The sequence below is a fragment of the Mustela putorius genome, unplaced genomic scaffold (genome assembly GCF_011764305.1).
Source record: "Mustela putorius furo isolate JIRA1106 unplaced genomic scaffold, ASM1176430v1.1 tig00000450_pilon_pilon_pilon, whole genome shotgun sequence".
NCBI classification, from domain to species: Eukaryota; Metazoa; Chordata; class Mammalia; order Carnivora; family Mustelidae; genus Mustela; species Mustela putorius.
Window position 1 is genome coordinate 14,044,154 of NW_025421385.1, and position 23,650 is coordinate 14,067,803.

At 37.9% G+C, this 23,650-nt stretch overlaps 1 protein-coding gene across 16 annotated transcripts in view; it reads left to right on the forward strand.

The window, feature by feature from the left end:
- SYNE1 (spectrin repeat containing nuclear envelope protein 1) overlaps positions 1 to 23,650 on the forward strand; it is a 464,420-nt gene that overhangs the window by 79,363 nt on the left and 361,407 nt on the right. For all 16 annotated transcript variants that reach the window (XM_013056743.2, XM_013056751.2, XM_013056755.2 and 13 more), the window contains exon 3: positions 9,295 to 9,356. In XM_013056743.2, coding sequence (XP_012912197.1) covers positions 9,295 to 9,356 — 62 coding nt within the window. The remainder of the gene's footprint in view (positions 1 to 9,294; positions 9,357 to 23,650) is intronic.

Consider the following 23,650-nt stretch of genomic DNA (forward strand, 5'->3'; position numbering starts at 1 on the left):
TTTTACTTAAAAGGTTTGTTGATGTGGGGTGCCTGGGTCACTCAGTTGGTTGAACATTTGACTCTTGATTTCGGCTCAGGTCATGATCTCAGGGTTGTGAGATGGAGCTTGCCTTGTGCACTGTGCTTAGCCTGGAGCCTGCTAAGGCTCCTCCCACCTCCTCCCTCCTCTTACACTCACTTTCTCTCTGTCTCTCAAATATGTGAAGTCTAACAGATTTGTTGACTTTCTAAAAACTAGCTTGAAGCTCATTCTGTGCCACTCAAATCCAAAATTCATTTTTTTAAAAAAAGATTTGTTTATGTATTTATTTGAGAGAGTGCGTGTGTGTGCAATCAGGAGAGGGCTGGACAGAAGGAGAGGGAGAGAATCGCCAGCAGACTCCCCACTGAGTGCAGAACCCAACACTGGGCTCAGTCTCATGACCCTGATATCATGACCTGAGCTGAAATCAAGAGTCCAGCGCTTAACTGACCGAGCCACCCAAGAGCCCCTCAAACCCAAAATTTAAAAAAATTCTGGACCACAGGTGAGGGTGCTGTGGGCAGTGTCCTTATGATTCTCAGAAGCTGGCTTATCTAGTTGAGAAGGTCAAGTCCATGCTAACTTTAATCTTTCTGAGTTCTTAAAAATGGGTCTTACATTAAAACCTGATTGATAAGAATGTGAATTGATTTAACCTCGGAGAAAGGTAATTTAGTAAAGTTGGTCAAAATTTAAAATGTACATATTTTTTAACTCAACAATTAAAGTTCTAGCGATTTATCCTGAAAAAAAAAAGGGGGGGGTGTCTTACAGTCGCACTCTTGATTTATTGTTACGCGGAAGCTACTTTTTACTTTGCAAATATTTTTCCAGGAAAGACTGGGGATGGCAATTTTGTAATCCAACACAAATGAGAAAATGCCTTCTTTGGTTCATTTTTGTCTTCTAGTACCTCATAAGAAGGCAGTTGATGCTTTCAGCCTTCTGCAGGAAAGGCAGTTGATGCTCTTAGCCCTCTCTCTAGCCAAATGCACAAGGTCAAGTTACTGCAGACGCCAGGATCTATAATACATAAAATATATGTGACTCTCCTGATCTCCGAGAGCAGTGTGCCACCGTCCTTTTAGTCTCTACCAACAGTCTGTGTCCTTCTAGCCTCCTTCCTACCTGTTCCCAAAGCAATACCCCATGTTGTAGATTTTTGCTAATGCACCACTATATTCCCCATAGAAGTTTCTGTTTCCCTTAGTTTTTGCTAAACCACCACCAAAACTTAGTGGCTTAAAGCAGTAACACATTATGGTTTCTCATGTTCTGTGGGTGGGCTGGGTGTTTCCTCTGTTGGCTGTGCCTGAGCTCATTTACATGGATGCATTTAGCTAGAGGATCAGCAGGACTCTTAGGTCCACTGACTTGGAGGTCTAACAGTTGTTGCTGGCTGTCACCTGCCTGAGTTCTCTTCAACATGTCTTTTTCCCTCTAGGATGCTGGCTCAGCTCCCTTGTGTGAGGTCTCGGGGCAGAGTTCTGAGAGAGCCAAAAATGGAGCCTCAAGACTTTTCAAGGACCAACCTCAGAAGTCATATAAAATCATGTCAGCCACATTATTGGTCAAAGCAAGTCTTAAGGCCAATCTAGATTCAAGGGGTGGGGAAATCCATTCCAGGTGTTGATAGGAAGCTCAACAAAATCAGATGGCAAAGGGTGTGCTGACCAGGAGAAGAGGAACTTGTGTACATATTTCATAATCAGCCACAGCCTGGTTTTGAATTTTTTTTATTTACATGTTTAACTTACGGATTTAAACATTGGATAATTATAAACTCTATTTTATTATGTTGAAATAGTCAGTATACCATAGACCCTACCCAGGTATGACAAAGTTAGTGATGATTTTAGTAATCATAGATCGACAATCGGGACCGTATAATTCTGAACCCAAAACCAATAATTTGATTGAGGCCATCTCATTGTGGCTGTTATTCAGTTAATAATGATTACATTGTCACCCTATGTTTTTGTTGTTTTTTCCTTCATAGCCATGTTATTTGGTTGTGTCAAAAAGTTCAATTTAGGTTGTACTTTAAAATTTCTTTCCAACTTTTACTGAGGTGAATTCATCTGCTTTGGAAATAATGAGGAAACCTTACTAAATATAACTAAGAAATTATGATTTTAAACCTTTGTTTTAAATTAACATTTATATTTCAGGTAACTAAAATCTGTAAGACTTTTATTTAAGCCATCATTGTCATTAAAGCACCTAAAGAATAAAATGATAATCTGCACACACAAAAAATGTTAATCATAACCAATGTATCTATACGTGATACACAAATATTTTTATAAAAGAGAGCAATTTCAGACTTAACAATTATATTTATTTATTTTTTAATTTTTTTTTCTTTAAAGATTTTATTTATTTATTTGACAGAGAGAGAGAGAGAGAGATCACAAGTAGGCAGAGACAGGCAGAGAGAGGAGGAAGCAGGCTCACCACTGAGCAGAGAGCCCGATGTGTGGCTCCATCCCAGGACCCTGAGAGCATGTCCTGAGCAGAAGGCAGAGGCTTAACCCACTGAGCCACCCAGGCGCCCCTATATTTACTTATTTAAATAGTCTTTCTTGCTGGTATTTTTATATTAATGTGGCATCGATTAAGGATGGATATACCCAGGAATTCAGTATTTTGATCTTTATGATTGTTCATGACTCTGATAAAAATATACAACTTTCGGTGCATACCCATTTGTGAAGTGCTCTAGCTCTCAGAAATAAGTTCTTATAGAAGATTTGTTAAATATATTGAAATATGTCAACTTCGATTATCGTTAGTATTTTTAAAAACACTCTGTTAGGGGGCACCTGGGTGGCTCCATTTGTTAAGCGTCTGCCTTCAGCTCAGGTCATGAACCTGGGGCCGGGGCTCTAAGCTGGGCTCCCTGCTCTCCTTCTGCCCCTCCCCTTTGCCTCTCCTTGTCCTTCTGCCCCTCCCCCAACACTTGTGCTCACACTCTCTCTCTCTCTCTCTCTCAAATAAATACATGAAATCTTTGAAACAAACAAACAAAAAACCCACCATCTGTGAGAAGGACTTTGGCATGTATTTTAACTTTTTAAAATTTAGTAACGCTATTTAAAAGCTAATGAACATAGGGCTCACTTTCACAGTTTTACGTATTACATATGGTAAAATGAAAATACAGTTAACCCGTTTGTAGGCAGCAAAATTTTCATGATTGATTGCAAAGGCTCAAAATAATCTGGGCTGCTCTTTACTGGTCTCTTTGCTTGCAGGTATATATGTAAGTCACTTGTGCAAAATCAGCGAGTCACTGTTACTATGACTCATCAGGAGGAAAACTGTTGACTCTAAGTTAGGTGTGACAGCTTGTTAATGGTCAAATTTAATCACTCTTGCTAAACTGGGCTTCATTTTTGCATGTGTCATGATCTTATCCTAAAATAGCAAAATACTTTAAAAATATATACCAGGACAAAGACATAGAGAAATTGAATGTCAGAGCCAGCTCCCTTCATCCTTCACTCATTTCTAAAGAGGGATAGTGCCTAGGAATTTTGGGATTATTTCTTACGACACCATTCCCCAGGGCCATGCTTGTACAATAGCCTTCCTATATAGACGTCCCTTAAGACCTCATGATTTCCAACTCCTCAGGTCTGTTAGACCAACTGTCTTTGAGATGGAACCAGTGATGGAGACAAAAGTGAAGGACTTAATTTCCATAACTAGTTTTGTTGTTTCTTGTTGCTTTTGTTATTATCATTGTTTGCTTTTTTATTTCTTGTTTTTTACTCACACAGTCTGGCCTTTAGAAAGAAATCAAGATCCAAGTTTAGAGGAGAGGAGAGTTTGAGCTGCTTATGCCTGGTAATACCTGGATCAAAGCCTGGCCTTAAGCTGGAGTCTCTGACAGGTTCTTACCTGTGGAGCACCCGCCTCCTAATCCAGCTTCTGAATTCTCAGCTCTCCTCTGCGCAGACGCTACCATCCTACCCAGACGTTTCATGATGCATCTGCAATGCATCTGGAGCCTACTGCTTTTCTTTCCTTCTTTGATGAGTGACATCATTATGCAGTTACCTGTGATAAAAATCTAGAAGGCACCCTTAGCTCCTGTCTGACTACTTCTAGTAGTTACTGTGCAGCCGTCCCTCTTGGCACATTTCGAGAACAGAATGCATCACCTTTAATGTGCGTTCTGCTAGAATATTCCCAAATATCCTACCTGCTCCCAGCTTCCTCTCCCTTCAGTTAAGCCTCTACATTATCATTGTAGCATGTATTTCTGTGTCTCAGGTCTCATATGATCATTTCCAAAACTGTTGATGGCTTCCCATTGTCCATAGATAAAGACCAAACTCTGGCATGCTATTCAAAGACTTTAATTAACCCAATTGTTACCTGTTTTCCAGGCTTACTTACTTGTTTACCCTTCTTAAACCTATTCCACTTTATAATCCAGCTGTAATAGATTTTTACTGTCACTTTAGTATATAATGCCATGCTTTTAAAAGACGGCCTCTTTCTCCTAAAAGTTTCTCTACCTGCAAATTTCCACTTATCTGCTGCTGGTTGACGTCATGGAACCTCCTTTTTTAGCTTCTCTGAATCTCCCAGCCTGTTCCATTGCCCTATAAAAGAATTACTTGCTTGTATATTTATATTCCCTCAACATTTTATATGTTCCTCTGTTACAGTAGCTGACACATTGCTTTGAGACATTGTTTACATACTTGTCCCTTCTATGTAGTACCTATTCCTTAGAACAGCTCTTGTTTTCTGGTCTTTAGCACGTTCTTAGCAAATGCATCCATTCGTTTCTTCATTAAGCATCTCCTAAGCAATAATGACTAAGGCGGTGATGGTAAATCAGACGATGTCCATGCCGTCTCATCTAAAACTTAGATTCTAGTGAAAGAAATGAACAGGCCTCCAAAAGATGATGGTTTCTTCACTAGATTGATCTTGATTGAGATGAGATATTTGAGAAATAAAACCAACAACAATTCCGTATGAATTTGTTGTGCAGGATGAGGATAAGTAAAGGTCCAAGAATGACTTCCAACTGACTGGCTTAAGAAGTAGGTGGATTTTAGTTTGCATTAACAGAAATTATAGAAATTACAGATTACATGTAGAAATTAAGATTTACGAACAGGATTAACTTCTTATTCTCTGTGATTCCTAGAACTGGAGATCTAAGTTTACATGTATGATGTAGACAGACCTCTGTGTTTACAACTAACATATATGTTCAGCTAAATGTCTTAATGAACTATTCTTTTTATAATTTTAGTGGAAATATTTAGCATGCATACATATGAACACTTGATAAGAGCATATCATGTTGTTCTGAAAAGTGTAAGATAGAAAAATCACCATTAGATTAACAGTTAAATATACTTACATAATGCTTCATCAAATATAACTATGTATTCACAAGAACTGTAAACCTATATTATGGAGATTAGGTCAGTTCTTCATCAACAGCTTAAAATTGGACTTTATATTTTATAGAAGTTCTGAATTCTCTCAAATCTAGCTTGACTACTGAAGATTATTCTGCTGCTAAATGACTTTATTTATAGAACCTAAGGATTTTAAGGTCAAACTCCAATTGATTTAAGTATGAATTTATCATTTTAACATGATTAATATTTGATATGACTAATACAGTAATTTCTGTGCATCCTTGGGCAGTAGTATAATGGTGTAAGAACCTGACTTGTGGAGGTAAACACTTGGCTCGCCACTAGGTGGCTTTGGTAAAAATGCTTACTTACAGGTACCTGCCTTGGTTTTCTTATTTCTAAAATGGCATAATAGTTTGGGGCACCTGGGTGGCTCAGTGGGTTAAAGCCTCTACCTTTGGCTCAGGTCATGATCGCAGGGGCCTCGGATCGAGCCCCGCATCAGGCTCTCTGCTCAGCAGGGGGCCTGCTTCTCTTCCTCTTTCTCTGCCTGCCTCTCTGCCTATTTGTGATCTGTCTGACAAATAAATAAATAGAATCTTTTAAAAAATAGCATAATAGTTCTTGCTTGAAGATTTGTTATAAGAATTATATGAGTTTATAAGTATATATTACATATGATAGGTAATAATTTGTTTAATTAAAATATAGGATCTATATAGAGACATAGAGATAGAGATATCCATGCCTGGGTATACCTGAAACTAATATAACACTATATGTTAATTATACTAGAACTAGAAAATAAATAAATAAATAAATAAATAAATTAATTAATTAAGATAAAGAATGGTTCAGAAGAACAAACAAAACCCTGAATGCTCTTGTGTCTTAGGCAGTTAAGTGTCTGCCTTCTGCTCAGGTCATGATCCCAGGATCCTGGGATTGAGTCCCACCCTGGGCTCCCTGCTCAGTGGGGAGTCTGCTTCTCCCTCTACCCCTCTCCCCTGCCTGTGATCTCTCCCTCTCTCAAATAAGTAAATAAATCTTAAAAAAAAAAAAAAAGAAAAGAATAAACAGTACATTGACTTTGCCAGGAATATTTCTGTAGGAAAAGAAGACATTAATAATTTTGATGAGGGATGATTGCATACACATAGATTCATCCAGAGTATTTGCTTGCTGAGTCATTTTAAACTGAGCAGTCAATAATTACTTTGATTCGCTGGGGAAATAACACTACTAGAAATAATTAAATGCATTCGGAACCAGAAGTTAAATGTGCATTATCACTTCCCCATACTGCAATACTGCAAATAAAAAGCCTTGAAAACATTATGAGTCATATTATGTGAGACCACAGAATTTCTGTGTTATAGGTGACAGGAAGCTGCTTTTGTGCTTGTTTCACTTAGCACTTGCCAAAATGATCACATTTTTGATATAATACATTTTTTCTTCATTTTTTCCTTTATATCTTTCCTTGGTCATAAAAACATACAAAATGGAGTCATATTTTTAAAATTTGTAACCAAAGCATGTCATTTTCATGTTTTAAAACTTACTGTCTGTAATTTCTAATAAATTACATATTTTCCTGTATATTTAGTTGTCATCTAATCCTCAATGTAACAGGACATTCATATCATTAAAGGTCTAAAAATAAATATTTTGGTTACAGTCAGTCATATCAGATAACTCAAAGGAAGATATGTAATCCAAAAAAAATAATATAGCAAGTTAAATTATTAGAATTTAGCTTTCAGCAACATTTGACACAACATTGTCAGGCATCTATCCCATTCCATTACCTATTTTCTCTTTCTGAGAACACAGAGTATATTTCCAGCTTCTTTTGTAGTTCAATTTGAGATTTTTTTGGGTTTTCCAGAAAGATATACATAGAAATCTATCTGCTTTCAAACTCAGCCCTCCACACATCCCATATAATTCTTAAATTCTTTGAAAATTTTTAAAAAAAGAACAAAAATAAATATCTGTGCCTAGTACATTGCTTTTTAGTATACTGATTTGTTTTTGTATGTACTTGAAAGTTTAAAAGCATATGCTTAAAGTACATTAGAAGTAATGGCATTCTGTAAATTCTATGGGTATATCCAAAATTTCTCTAAATTAATATGTTTGGTATTAAATTTCCTCAATTCTTCATTGAACAGTATTTTTTGGGTCACATTTATAGGCATTGGGAACAAAGTTACTGTCATCATAGTGCTCATATTGTCACAGGCAGTCAGATGTTCTCCAGGAGAGCTCAGCTCTGGGAATATAGATCTGAGCACCATCCCTGAAAGGGTGAGGAATTGAAATGGTGTCTTCGTTCAGCTGAGTTCCTCACAGCATCTGGTCTTGTGTTTTACAGACAGTTGATACTTGGTATATGCTGGTAGAATTAACAGAACTCATCCTTTCTTCAAATATGTTAAACTGGCTCCTTGCTCTCTGGATTTCCTATCTTTAATGGCTCTGATTAAAGCCTTTCTGGATCCTATCCCCCCCATATTAATTTTCTCTTGTTTCATAAGAAATTACAACAAAATTAACAAGTTAAAATAATTTTCAGGGCTGCCTGGGTGGCTCAGTTGGTTAAGCAGCAGACTCTTGCTTTCAGCTCAGGTCATGATCTCAAGGTTGTTAAGATTGAGCCCCGAGTGGGACTACACGTTGGGCGTGAAGCCTGCTTAAAGATTCTCTCTCCCCCTCTGCACCACCCTACCACGTTAACTCCCCATCTCTAAAAAAAAAAAAAAAAAAAAAAAAGAAAGAAAGAAAGAAAAAGAAACCAACCAATACACAAAACAAAAACCCCCAAACCCCAAAAAACCAAAAAACAGTTTTCATTTGTTATCCTCAAACTTTTGTAGGTCAGGAGACAATGTTTAACTTAGATGGATTCTCTGCTCAGGGTCACACAAGTCTGCAATTAAGTAGACAAGCCCATAATATCAGCTGCATTGCATTTTTATCCAGAGGCTGCAACAGGGAAGAATGCACTTTTGAACTCCTTTGGGTTGTTCGCGCAGAGTTCGTTTCCTTGTGGTTGTGTGACTGAGGGCCCCAGCTTCTTTCTGGCTTTTGGCTGGAGACCACCCTTCTCTAAAAATATCTCTCTCTTCCCTGTCACATGACCCTCTCCATGGGCAGTTTACAACATGGCTTTTTGCTTCTTCAGAAGAAGCAGGAGGATCCAGGAGGATTTCTCACTCTGGTCAGCTAAGATGGAATCTAACGTCAAGTAACATCTTTATAGGTAGGACTTTGCCACAGTCTGTTGATCAGAAACAAGTCACAGGTACTACCGTAGTCTGCTTATACAGAGGTGTGGACTTCAAGAGGTGGTGGGATCTTTGGAGGTCATGCAATCTGGGTGAAGTCCCTGTAATGCCTCACATACACAGCTCTGTCTTATTACATTACTGTGTAATCCTCTACTGTACATATGCTCTTGCTTGTCTGTCTCTACTTCTAGATTTTTCATGGCAAAGATGTTGCCTTGTTGTTTTCTATGTATCTCTGGATCTAACCTAAAACTTGGCACTTAGTTGGTCTCAGTGAACTTTTTCCAAACAGCTTTATTGAGGTATGATTGTATATGAGCTTTGAATAAGTGAGTGAAGGTTAACATATGGCTAATATATTGAAAATTTGGAAGCATTTTCTGGTAATGTATAAAGAAGTAATCAAATAGGAGTTTTACTGGCACTTCCTTCAAGACAACAATTGGCAAAATTGTTTTGAAGATAAAATAATATGATTACTTCTAAACTGTGTAACCCAATGTCTTTTAGGATACAACTTTATGATATACTGTGTCCTCTAACTAGATTCATTTTCTTTTCTTTTTTTTTCCTTCTAGATGAGCAAGAGATAGTACAAAAACGTACTTTCACAAAATGGATCAATTCTCATCTGGCCAAGGTAAAGGAAACTACCCAGACTTCTATATTTTCTTCTTTGGAGCCAATAAATCATTAAATGCCAAGTGTAATAAAGGAATGCTGTTGGCACTCTTTTCACTAATACTAATCAATGATATTGGAAGTTCTATCAGTTTAACTGTTGCCTATCTGTGACATTTGCTAACACTGTCTCTGAGAGTAAATGAATGGATTGCTAGAGTCAAGAGCAGTGACTTCATGTCAATTCTGTGAATTCTGATCAAAATGGTTTGTTCAGTTATTTCCTCTGTACTAATGTATATGTCAAGTGGAAAGGAGAAATCGTGCTCAATTTTTTTTTTTAATGTACTTGTTTCTATTTGGGACAGAAAGAAGCAAGGAGTGGTCTGTCTTGAGCAAAGAATTCAGTCTGAGTAGATGATGCCAGCATCTGGGCTCCCCTCTTACGTGCTTTGATAGCAAAGTGACCATGGTGGCAAGACACTAAAAAGATTAATCATTCCGAGATTATCCACACTGACATTAGGTTGTATCAGGAGACTGTGTATTTGTACATTGTGATGACTTTGAATATAAATGCTACAATAAAACAAATCCCAGTATGGCAATATTACAATCAAATTAGTCTCATAAATATGCAGATGAAAAAATATGTGAACCAAAAACCATTGCATTTGTAAAAATAAACATAGACAACAGTACAGTTGTCTGAATTGAGTTAACGGATCCTTTTGCTGGGAGTGGTGCCTACAGTGTGCCAGACATAACCCTATGAGCAGTTTTTTATCAGGGACTTCCCCAAAGCCTCTTTTATAGTTCAGAAGCAAACAAAGCATGGCGATTTATTACAGTCCCATTGTACGAATTAACTGCTCACTGCATATCTAAGCTAGGCTTTCGAGACAGGAAGATGTTGGTAAGACACTTTCCCAGGCTTGAGAAGCTCACAGTCCAGTAAAGACAGCAGACTAAAAGATGCGTCTAGATACAGGATAAACTGGGATTATCTCCTCTATAATCTCTTTCCAAAAGCCCCTGATGAGAAGGAAATTCTCTCATACAGTGGTTGTCCCCAGAATCTGCCCTGTGACAAGGCAGTAAATGCCCCTGGGGGCTCATTTTCTCTGGTCTTGGCTGGCGCCAGCCGGCCATTACTTTACTACAGAATTGTCATTAATTGGGAAAGATTTTTTTTTTCCAAAATGAAAATACTGTTTTTGATATTGTTAAAAAGATTACATGTTAATTATAAGTAATATTAATGATAAGCCTCTTACACAGTATAAAGAAAGTAGAAATCACCTTTAAATCTCATGATACTGATACAACCATTACTAACATACTGATCACCATTTTTCTACACACAGACACATGCGATTTCACAAAAATGGTTTTATAGGATATTGTTGTATATGCCTCTGTTTTACTCACTATATATTTCCATGTTAATTCAGAGGTATGTAATAATTTTATTGGCTGAATTGTATTTTATTATAGATATAATTACTTATAAATTATGAATCATAAATTAGCCAGTTTCCTCTTGATGGTCATTTATGGGTTTCCAATTAGTAAATATTATATAAAATGCTACTTTGAAAATCCTTGGGCATATTTCTACTTAGGATAAATTTCTAGAAGCAGGTCAATAGTCAACAGATTTGCATGTTTATAATTTTAATATATACCAAAAGTTTCTGTGAATGCCCATTTCCTTACACTATTAACACTCTGAGGTTAACTATGTTTTCTAATCTGATTGGAAAAAATAACTTATAATTAATTTTTTCAGGTTTTTAAAATCAGGAGTTGAATATCGTTGTCAAGTCTTTAAAGTAGAATTATTGGGATATGCTCATCTGTGTACTGAATACTTAAAAAGATGGGAAAATCTGACTGTAAGCCACGGCAGACAGTATATGAAAGGCTTTTGTGAAGGGATTATATGACAAGAACTTACTTTCAAAAATATTTTTGTCATCATTTTAGCATTGCTCAAAGTTACCTTACATGTTATGTAATAACTGATTATTAGACTAGGCTTTACCAGTGTGCATGCTTTCCTGTTCTCTTTTCTAGCCCTGCTTTGTAAACTCACCCTGTAATTTCCCTTCTAAAATCTAAGTCCTACCATTAATGTGTGGTGCTAGGCCCTCCCACTCAACAAGTCTTTTCTGATGACCTGGGAAGCAGTGAGCCTGCCCCCTAGCTGATGCTCTCAGGATGGTTGTGCTGCCCCTGCACCCCCTCCTCCAGTGCCCATCCCTCTGCTCTGGTTTTCCTGGTCTGGTGAAGCAGAATCTAAAATGTAGCACTTCTCCAGAACCTGTAGCATAGGTGAAGTTAAACATCACTTAAACTGTTTTGCACTGTGTATCTCTGCTTCCCAACAACCATGTAAAGTCTTCAAGGCCCATGCTGATTCTTAGAATTTCTTTATAGATCTTACAGCTCTAAGCACAGTGCTAAGTACCACGCAGAAGTGCATTTTAATACAACAAGAGCAGCAGAGTCTTTATGTTTTCTTACTTTGTTAGAATAGTAAAGATATCACATGGGGAAAAATGATTAGTTTCTGGTACTGTGCCAAGTGTTTTATACAGGTTATTTTGGCATTTTTATTTTTTTAAGGATTTTATTTATTTATTTATTTATTTGACAGACAGAAATCACAAGTAGGCAGAGAGCCAGACAGAGAGAGGGGGAAGCAGGCTTCCCACCAAGTAGGGAGCCCAATGTGGGCCTTGATCCCAGGACTCTGGGATCATGATCTGAGCCAAAGGCAGAGGCTTTAACCCACTGAGCCACCCAGGTGCTCCTATTTTGGCATTTTTTAAAAAGATTCTATTTATCTGAGAGAGAGAGAGAGAAGAGAGAGCGCAGAAGCAGGGGGAGGGGCAGAGGGAGAAGCAGGCTCCCCGCTAAGCAAGGAGCCCTATATTGGACTCGATCCCAGGACCCTGGAATCACAACCCTAGCCAAAGGCAGTCGCACAACCAACTGTGCCACCCAGGGGCCCTACACAGGCTCTTCTGTAGCACACATCTTCATATGCCTGCTAAGGGGCACTGCTGAGATTTTAATCCAGAGATGAATCTAAAGTCCATCTGTTTTCCCTACTTCACACATTTTTGTGTCAAGGTTACTATTTTGAAAAAACCCAGAAACTTATTACCTCCGTAGCTGCTAGCTCCATCATAACCTTTATGTCATAGAGATTTTGTTTAGTTTTGTTTTTTTTTCCTTCTACATATTTCAATTTCTTTCTTTCTTGGGTCACCTTAAAACCCCAAAACTGAAGCAGAACAATGATACCTATGGTTGTTCTCCTGAACTTCCTTACACGGACGTTGTAGTATCTTGAAAACATAGCTAAACCCCTCAAATTTCTTTGAGGATATGTTCCTTTTCTGGTTCACTTATATCTGGAAAACATTTTAAACATCCAGTCTGACCCCGTGGCCCACCTTGGCAGAGTTTTAGGATAGCTGTGGAGTCAGTGTTTGTCTGCATTTGTCTCGGCAGCTAATGACAATTCCCCACCATCGCCCCCTCTCTTTCCACATCCTTCGCCCACCTTCATCCCCATCTGAGTTTTCATTTCGAGCCCTCTCTCTCTCTCACTGTCCCTCCATCTCTTTCCTACCCCTGGGCCATCTCTGTTTCTCCCCGCCTGTCTCCTATCCATTATTACTCCACGCCGTCTGTCTCTATCTTAATTTCCCCATCCCCGTCCTTACCTACCTCTTTCTGTCTGATGCCGCCCCTACAAAAACACACGCAACCTGCACATCCTGGGCTTCCGAGTCTCACTGAGCTCCCATGTACAGGCACACCCAAGCTGAAATGGAAATATACACTTCCTGCACCATGGCAAAGTGCACCCTGACTTCTGAGATGAGAATGATGATATTTCACTTGCAATAGAAAAAAAAGGCCAACCTCATATCTTTGATCTGGCCTCTGGATCGTGATATTGTGTCACTTTTCCAGCTGCCTCCATTGGAAGGCTTGTTTCCAAAGCCATTCTGTGTTGCTTGAGTGTGCTTGGTCCCATCACTCTAGCACCTCATGGACATGGACAGCAGGCATGTGCACACACGTGCACACAGGTGTGCGTGTACACCCGTAGTCAGCTAAGCTTCACAAAAGTATATTTTAGGCCCAGGGTTTTACTAAGTCCCTTATGAAAGGAGCTTCTATAATTTTTGGCCTTCAGCTCCCAATCACTTATCAGCAACATCCAGGCTTTCAGTGACAGAGAAGTCCTAAGTACTCAGGATGAAAACATTTCTCACTAGAAGAAGTAACCCATGAATAAGCAGTTTGACCTGTCTCAACATTTTCTCTTTATCCCCCAAAGCTTTTGAAACCAACTTTCCCTCTTTCTTCTTGGTGATTGAATAACCAAAGCAGTGGTTTATCTTGTAACTAAAAGATAGTCTTCCCCCAGGAAGGAGACATAATTGTTGTCAGCTTTGAAAGGATGTGGTACCCTATAATTTGTTGGATCAGATTGAATCTGGTTTGATGGGTTGTTTGTATGTTAGATTGTTTACTTTGTCCAACAAATACTCGATAAATTTGGACCCTGTGTTAGTCAACTTAGGCTGTTTTAACACAATACTGTTGATGAGGGACTTAGAGAATAAGCATTTATTCCTCATAGTTGTGAAAGCCCAAGAAGTCCTAAAATCAAGGTGATCAAGGTGCTGACAGATTTGGTTCCTGGAGAGAACCCTCTTCCTGGCTGGGTCCTCACATGGCAGAGAAGGAAAGAGAGAGAACTCTGTCTCTCTTCCTCTTCTCTAAGGACACTAGTCTCATCATGGGGCATCACCTCTTGACCTCATATACATCTAATTACTTTCCAAAGCCCCCATTTCAAAATACTATCACAGTGGTCAGTTAAGGCTGCAACATGGGTTTGGGGGACATATAAGCATTCAGTCTGTAACTGGCCCCAAGTTCATTCTGAGGTCTGGCTTGAAGAACACGAGAATTTCTTCCGAACTTATAAAATAAGGATGAAAACTCAATCCTGACCTGAGGATTTCATTTTATTGTTGGTGATCCCTGTAGTACATAGCTCTGTGCTCTGGAATCATTCAGATAATCTCAGAACCAAACCATTTAAGGAGTTAAAATGCATTTTATTCCTTGGTTGTCTTCTTTTTCCCCTATAATTTTCTGTTGACATCTACCAATAAAGGTAAGGGAATGACCCATGTCAAAGATATTTTTATGCTAGTTGCCAAGGTATTAGTCTTAATTCACTTATTTCTTATGCTACAGAATGTATCAAGTTAGTTTATCTCTAAGAACAAGAAAAGAGAAAGGTGCTAATAAGTTGGCAGAGAAAAAAAAAAGAGTTTCAACTTTTTTCTAGAATATAAGTTGTAAATATTTGGCAGGATCTCAGTTGTGTGAGAGCTTTTGCAGAGTAGTCATGGGAATGTTTGGGATTTAAACTGGAATGGTAAACCATTTCACCTTAAGTTCCATGATAATATCTTGCTACTACAATGTTGTCTTTAAAATTTTTAAGAAAATTTAAAGAATAAAACTTTTATTTTAAAGGACAATTTAAAGGACTCATTATTTAGATAGAAAATTTGTATCTATCTTCTACAAATTTTCTTTGGAAATTGAGTATATCTAGAAATAACTTTAATGTTAGGTTGTATCAGGTTTTAAGAGTGAATTGAGAAGTAGAGAAATCGATTGTTCTCTCCTAAGATCATTCAATCTTGGCTGCATTAGGAGATGTTTAAAAGATATTTAATGGAGATGGATTTAGGGGAGTGTTTTTAATGGGAAAATTTTAATTTTGTTCTTGGCTGCTCTGCTCAGTTGCAAATTAACAAACTATTTACTTCTAATTAAATAAAATAACAAGCCCTTTTACTGATGGCATTCCATTCTATTATAATAATTCTTTATAAATATTATGACAGCTGTATGAAGAGATTGGTTGCAAATAAGAGAGCAATCTGTTTAAAAAAATACTTTCCTTAAAACAAAAATGTTACTGAAGCAGGGAGAAAAACCAAGAATCTTCTGTGTATATGTGTTTTATGCCATTTTTAGTACACAGATGTAGATTTTCTGAACTTGTGGATGTAATTAGCAGTTCATTTTTTAAAATGTTTGCTTTGTTTTCAAATTGAAGCCTTTATGGTTCTGCAATTATGTAAAACATTACACATCACAAATGGTCAATGTAATAAAATGTAACTAACAAAAATTAGTGAGTTACATTTATTTCATACACCTGATAATTCCTTTCAGGGATGGGGTTTCTTCAGACACGAACTCTATCATTTTCTTTTCAGGAAGATACCTGAATCTTTCTTTTCTGTTTGCCCTATTAGTGAAAGAAGGTATTTGTTTTTTTTAATTAGCCTGATGTTGATTTCAAGTAATGTTTTTTCAAAGTTAGATCCTGATTCAGTTCTAGCTTCTCATCACTCACTGCTAAAAATATTTTTAAAATTGCGTTCATCTTTAACCATGTGCCAGTTACTCTGCCCTCTCAACTCTGTCTTCAATTTAATTTAATCTTTACTACAAGAATCAAATAAAAGTATAATTTTCACCATTTCACAGATGATGACCCTGAAGCTTAGTGTTAATTAATAAATTCAAGGTCACATAGCAAGTAGATAAAAAACCAGATTTCAACCCCAAGCCTCTTAAGTTTGGGCATTAATCATTGTGTTACCTATTTTCATGCTGCATTTGTTTCTTTAGCTATTTAGGCAGCAAATACCTTTTAAGGATCTAGTATGCGTTAGAGGTTGTGGACACAGTGGTGAACAGACCCGTTGTCCATGCCATCCTAGAACTGATATCTCACAGGAGAAACAAACAATTACCACAAGGTGTGTGGTAGATGCCATGAGAGAGAAGTACAGGGTGTCAGGAAGCCCAGGGCAAGCACAGCTAACCACAGGGGAAATCTGAAGGAAAGCATCAGAATAGGCTTTCAGAGAAGAAACATTTTAGCTAAAGCTTGAGAAATGCCTGTGGGGTTTGATACATGAAGGAACCAATGTTTTTAAAAGATGAGAGATGAGAAAAAACATGGTACTTTAAAGGAAATGGAGGAAGTTCAGAATACCTGAATATATGTATGATTCCAGGAGTGGGCTGACAACATTGGTCAAAGGCCAGACATCAGGAGGATTTCACCTGTATTATGGGCAATGGGAGACATTACAGAATCTTAGACAAGAAAAATAAAATTATCACCCTGGCCCTAAACATCTCTGTCTCTCTCTGTCATAAATTAAAATAGGAACAAGTAACATTAATGGTGAAGTAGGAGAAAAGTAGACGCACTGAAAGACATATAGGAGTGGACTCAGTAATTAATCAGAATCTTGGAGAAGAGCCAAAGATGCTATCTAGATTTCTGACATAAGCAAATGATTGAGATCATTCTTAGACATAGAGAATACAACAGGCTTAGGGAAACCTAGTAGTTCATTTTTAGACAGAAATTACTCAGAGATAAACCCATTTAATTTGGCAGTGAGAAAATCATTGACCACCACAGGGAGTAGCCACATTGTAACAGAAATCAGATTCTAGAACACTGATGAGTAGATGAGAGGTCAGGATGTTAGGGCAATGAAGGTACCTTACCTGTTCGTGAGATAGAGTATTAGCTAAAACATAACGCAGGATCTGGTATGAGCTGTTTTAATAAAGGGTAGTTTTAAGTGTGTGTCTACTGAAAGGAGTGATCCAGAACTAGTAGAAGGGAAGAGACTTCAAAAGAAGGGGAGAAAAGTTGTTTCATGACCACAGGCTCTCCAGGAGGCAAGATGGGATAGAAAATTAAGAGCATGGGTGGAACATGTAGGTTTGTACCAAAGGAGAGACGTCCCCTTCTCGAGACCAAAGGAAATAAGAAGGATGAGTGTGGATGTGCCTGAATTTGAGATGCGGTGAGATGAGGTGGACTTGAATGTGAGGGAATTCCTACCTAAGGGCTGTTGTTTTTTAGATCTGACAGAATAGCCTTCATTTCTGAGTAAAGAATTTAGCTTGGGGACAGCTGGATGGCTCAGTCGGTTAATCATCTGCCTTCAGCTCAGGTCATGATCTCAGGATCCTGGGATTGAGCCCCACATCAGGCTCTCTGCTCAGCAGGGAGCCTGCTCCCCCCCCCCACCCCGCCTGCCTCTCTGCCTTGTGATCTCTTTCTATCAAGTAAATAAATAAAATCTTTAAAATAAAATAATTTAGGTTGGGGTAAATATTTTAAACATTGACAGTTATAAAGATGTTAGTTCTTTCACATTTTAAAATTTATCTATCTTAGCAAATTCCTGAATTTCATGCGCGATTCGTAAGCGATGGTAATTGTATTGTGCCACTGTGGCCCCCAAAGGAAGCAACCTAAAGATGTGTTTTTCAAAAAACTTTCACAAGAAATTAGATTTTTAAAAAAGATTTTATTTATTTATTTGAGAGAGAGAGAGAGCACACATGTGAGCACACCAGTAGGGGGAGGAGCAGAGCGAGAGGGAAAAGCAGGCTCCCCCCTGGACCTAGGCTTCCTAGGTCCTAGACTTCCTAGGACCCTGGGATCAGAACCTGAAACAAAGGCAGCTGCTTAACTGACTGAAACACCCAGGTGTCCCAGAAGTTAAATTTTTATTAGAAAAAGATAATGTAAATATTCTTGACATTACCATTGGCTTCAGAATTTTGTAATTTCACATTTTCTCTCATTTCATCAAATGAGATAGAGTGTTATATTCATGTGTAAATCCCCTGATTCAGTCTTTATGTTATTTGCTGTGAAATAAATCTGTGGTTTGACATTAGGTCCTTAGGGAAAAACAAATAGGTCTCAAATAGTCATTGTTTAGTGTTTCTATAAATGGAGCTGCTTTTTAATAAGAAAAAAGCAGTTCTTTCTCCATCTGCCAAACTTAGATCTATGGGGCCATTAAGGATTGGCACTAAATATTCTTTCTAAATACGGTCTTTTGGATGACCCCAGGCATGATATGAGCATCTCCTCACTTTTTAGAAGAATTTTTGAAAAGCATTATAAAATGTTATTTAGATTCTGTTGTTCATTTGCCAAAGCTACCATAACAAAGTACACATACTGGGCAGCTTAACATGGGAAATTTATTATCTCAGTGTTCTCAAGTCTAGACAGCCATGCTCCCTCTCTTACCCTGGGTAGAACCCATCCTTGCCTCTTTCTAGATTCTGGTGGTGGCCTTCTTGGAAAACGCTGCTCTTAGCAATTTTTATGCGTCATAAAATTATTTTCAGTACATAGCATAAAAGAATCACTCTCCCTAAGTTATTTTATCCCGTACAAAGTTGGGGTTATTCTTTCCTCTTTTCCTTTGCTCATACACCATATCTGCCCCATCAACAAACATCGGTGACTTTATCCTTCAGAATTCATTGAGAATCCAACCTCTGCTCACCACCTCTGCTACTTACTACCTTGGTTTAAGCCACCGAGTCTGTTGCCTGGATGACTTGAACAGCCTCCTAACTTAAATCCCTCCTTGTGGCCTGGCCCCTCATCAGTCTGTGCTCAATGAGACAGCGTATTTGCTCTCTTTCCTGTCCATGTCCCTCATTAGTATATAAGCATCATAATGCAGGGATTATTTCTTCTGGTTTGTTCACTGCTACATTCTTTGTACCTAGATAAACAAGTAGGTTCTTTTATGCTGTATACTGAAAATAATCTTATCATACCTGAAAATTGTTAAGAGCAGAGTTTTCCAAACAGATTTAAAGTTGGGCTGAAACAGTAGTCATTGCCTTTGGTATTTGGAATTAGATGTATTTGGAATTAAACTAAGTAATTAAGGAAGTGGAAATGATTATGCTGTCATAGGAAATAAAAAAGAATGGGAACTGTCTCCTCACCTTTGACAAGGAGAGATGGAAAATCATCATAGCAGTGTTTTTATGAAGGCAGTGAAAGAGAAACAGATTACACATACAATTGTAGTTACTTTACCTTGTTTCTGGAGATACTGGAACATCTAATTAGATTTTCTGAATATGATTGCAAAACTTTTAGATATTGAGTTAATTTTATGTGGCCACCACCCGTGGTTAGAGTTATGATTTTACTGCGCTGGTCCAGGGTACTTTGGCATTTTTAAACAATTTAGTGTGCTGGGCTCTCAGCCAGTCTTTGGGGAGGTAACTCACTCCACATCTGCTGGTCAACCCCTCTTTCCTTCCCACTGCTCTCTGTTCCTGTTGTTCAGCTTGTTGCTCCCACCCAGCAGATAACCATCAGGGAATGAGCACGCTATCGACTGGCTCTGTGGTGGGATTTTTCTCTGTACACTTGCTGTCCTTCAGCCTGTGAAATAGTTTCTACCTGAAACCTGCGGAAACCAGAGGTAGTTTGACTGGCTTTAGAAGTAATGGGTCATTGCGTATACAGAGGTTTCCAGAGTGCACGGAGCACACCATGAGAACCTGCCTTTGCTTTGGGACCCCTCTACAGCCTGTGCAGAAGGCCATTTTGAGAATATTTTAAGCTGTGATTATGTGTAATTTTCAGCAAGCCTGACAGTGCTCAACAGTGTGTGTGTGTGTGTGTGTAGTGTGTGTGTGTGTGTGTTTGTGTGTCTCAGTTGGAGTCAAGAGTCATCTGCGCCCTGTGCTTTTATTTTAGGCCTTTTCTAGTTCATTTTTATTGGTATCAATGGGTATCCAGCAATCACAAATTTTAAACACTAGGGTATTTAAAATGCCATAGCTTTTTTGTGTGTCATAAAATGTTTTCAGAGCTCTTTCCCCACGTGGGAAAGCATTCAGTAAAAGACTATCCAACAGTTCTGAGATTCAAAGTCATGATCATAAATGAAGACCTGGGTTGGTCCTGGCATGAAACAGGAGATTTTGCCCTTTTATTTGCTCAAGACCAAATTCTTCACACTGTAAAGCTCTTTGATAGCTGTGGGATACTTGAGGCTAAGGAACTCTAAGATTCTAGCAGATGTGTAGGTATATCTGTTGATAAAGCAATAGTATGCTAGTAATGTTTTGAGGTAGATTTATATCCTTCTACATTTCTGAATGCCTCATACCCAATGCTTCTTTCACCTTAACTGACGTGCATAAGATTATCCTCTTATTGCAAAGTTAAAAATGGTAAAAATATTTTTAGTCTATCGCCATAAAAATGTGTTATTTTTGGATATAGGCATATAGTGGTCCATGTGAAATGGTTCTATTTATTTATTTATGCAGGAATATATGCAGGAATGTATGTATGTTTAACTGTTTATCAGCAACATTCAGCTGTGTCTACATTTGTCGTTTACCAGTATCAGTTGGTCAAAAGGTTATAAAACATCTTTTTGCATCAAATACAATCAGGTCCCCTGAAAAGGCACACTTTCATCAATAAAGTATTTTTGGTCACTCATGTGGGTCTGATCAAGGGGTAGCAGTGGAAGGGCACTGAACCGTAAACTGTTACCCTCAAGATGGTGTTTACAAAGTAATAACAAAATGGACCCACGTGTCGGTTGTGCTTTATTTTGTTGCAAGTAAATGAAATGATCTTAAATTATTTAACTAAGAAGTGAAATCTATTGAAAAGATACACTCTCTGACTGGGCAGGAAAAGGTTAGCTCAGCAGGCTTGGGTTGCTCAAACTCTGTACATTGCAAATAAAGACCTATCTTTAGGAACTGTCCTTAACTGGCTCCTAGGAGCTCACCTCTGAGCCCTTGGGAAATTCTGCCTGATAGGAGTGTTTTGTATGCCTGGACCTTGGACCATGCTGTTCTACTTTGATGTGATCAGTTTAACAATGTGTTTCATGGTGAAAACCTACCTGTTGGGAAGTGCAGGAGTTTGAGTAGCTGAGGCCAGTTATGTAAGCACTGTATGCCTAAGTGACAAAGTCCAAATAAAAACCCAGGCAATGGGGCTAGAGCATACTTTTCTGGTCTGTGACACTTCACATATCATTGCATACCATTCTGGTAAAAATTAGGCATGTCCTATGTACTTCTCCTGGAAGGTCATTCATCCATGGAAACTCATACATGATTTCTCTGGGACCCTACTTTATGAGCTTTGTCCCTTTGCTGATCATAACGTGTCCATTCACTGTAATTATTTGTAATCATTAAGTATATGAGCTCTTCTGAGTCTTGTGGGTCCTTCTAGTAGAGTTATTGAGGAGCCTTGATGTACTGAGTGACACAATCTTGAGAAAGACTGAGGCAAGTGGTTCTTGGGGCCTCAACAGCAGGACCTGGTGATAATTGTATTTAGGCCATTGCCATGTGACAGCTTGATTCCAGCCAACTTCTGGATCCAAGCAGAGAATGTGATGGTGCAGCTCAAGTCACTCATGCAACAGAAGATGGGACTTTAGCACAAACATGACCACAAGGGGACACGGTGTGAATTAGGCCAACTATTTTCTATGCCAGTATGTATTTATATACATAATGTTTCCATTATTACTATTTAGTCTTTTTTTATATCCATCCACATTTAAAAGTGGCCTTTTATTAATAATTTTTTTTTCTAGTAGAATGACCGGCACTTCAGCTGATTAGGTATTACTTTTCATATTAATATTAGATAAAAATTACATTTACAGGTTTATGTATTATTCTGGAAACATTTATGTTAATACCTGGCTCAAAGTTTAATATACCTGGGCTCAAATGTAATCACTTACAAGGGGTATGATCTAAGCCAAAAATTTTTATTTCATGCCAAATAGTTATGTCTGATACATCTTTTTGGTCAAAATTGTTCTCTTAATCCTTTTCCTCTAAGTAACGTAATTGTTGCTAGGGGCATAAACTCAACATGTGGCAGAGCAAACATGGTCATTCTTTCATGAATAAAAGAATGAAAATAGATGGTAGGTCAGGCTTAAATATATACTGATGCTTATAGACTAGTAAAGTGACTCAAGATACACACACACATACACACACACACACACACACACACACACACACACACACAATGTGAGAGAGTGGGTTGTCTTCCCCAAATAGAGGAAATGGTCAGGAGAAATTATGTCAAAGATACCTGTACTTTTATACTCCATAAAGATCAGGGATGGCTTTGAAGCTCATCATGTGTCACTAAAGGAGCTGCATCACAAAAATAAAGGAGGTGGAGAAGAAACAGAGAACAAAGCTCCATGATGTCTGTTTCATTCATGAGTTAGCTCCCAAGGGTATAGCCAGGCACAGAGCCATGCTCAACTTCCCTGTGTTTCCAGGGACTTTTAGATCTAGGCAGTCCTCTGAGAGCCAGAATTTTAGGTTTAAACCTAGTTTGAGGAGAGCTGAGAGAAGGGAGTAGCTGCAGAAGTGAAGTGCCTCCTTCTCTGTTCTCTTTCCCATCTCCGTCTCCCTCTCCTCTTGACCCAACTGGCAATTCTGTTCTTTGAATAGCCTCAGATTCAGCATGAATATATTTTGGTTCCACTATAGAACATCTAAGTGTGACTGTCAAGTCTAAGGAGAATATAATTTTTAAAAATATTGTACCAAAGAAAGATAAATGATAAAAAAAGATAAATGATAAAAAATGATAATTGTAGTTTTGAAACGTACCTGATAAGATTTCTGCCTCGTGCTTAAAACTGAAAATTGATAGGCAAGAGGACCAAAAGCACATTGTTTTTGTTACTCCATTAAGTCAGGCTCCAATTAGTTACTTTCATTCCAACCCTTTCTTTTGGCTGCCAGTACCATGACCTAAATCCTGCCAAAGTATTCAGATTGGTGCTGTAAATATCTATATATGTGACAAGGAAGACTTTTTACCTAAAGGTTCCTTACTAAAACATTGTTCCAAAAATAACTGTGATATAGTCAAAATAATAAAGGTCTCCTCTATTTGATCATTTGCTACATGTAAACAATTCTTTATGCAAAATGGAACACCAAAACTTGTCCAATAATCCCTAGAATGTTTTTATTCTGATGTAATTTTTGATAAATGTTTTGTTAATTTTGCACAATATTTACATTATATGCAATTGGATAGAGCTATAAAAATATGAAGATCATTCTCTATTATTCATTTTTGCCAGCTCTTTATAGTAAGTCTAGCCAGAGGTTTATTATTCCCCCTCTTTTACTAGTTAAGTAAAAATCGATTACATCATGCTTGGTCCTATAATTTGGTGTGTTGAAAATATGTTACCTGTGCATTACAAATTAAATTGATACAAACATTTTTATTTTAAGGAGAAATATTTTCTCCCAATTTCTATTTAGACTGGTAATAGCCATCAGTCTACATGTCTTTAC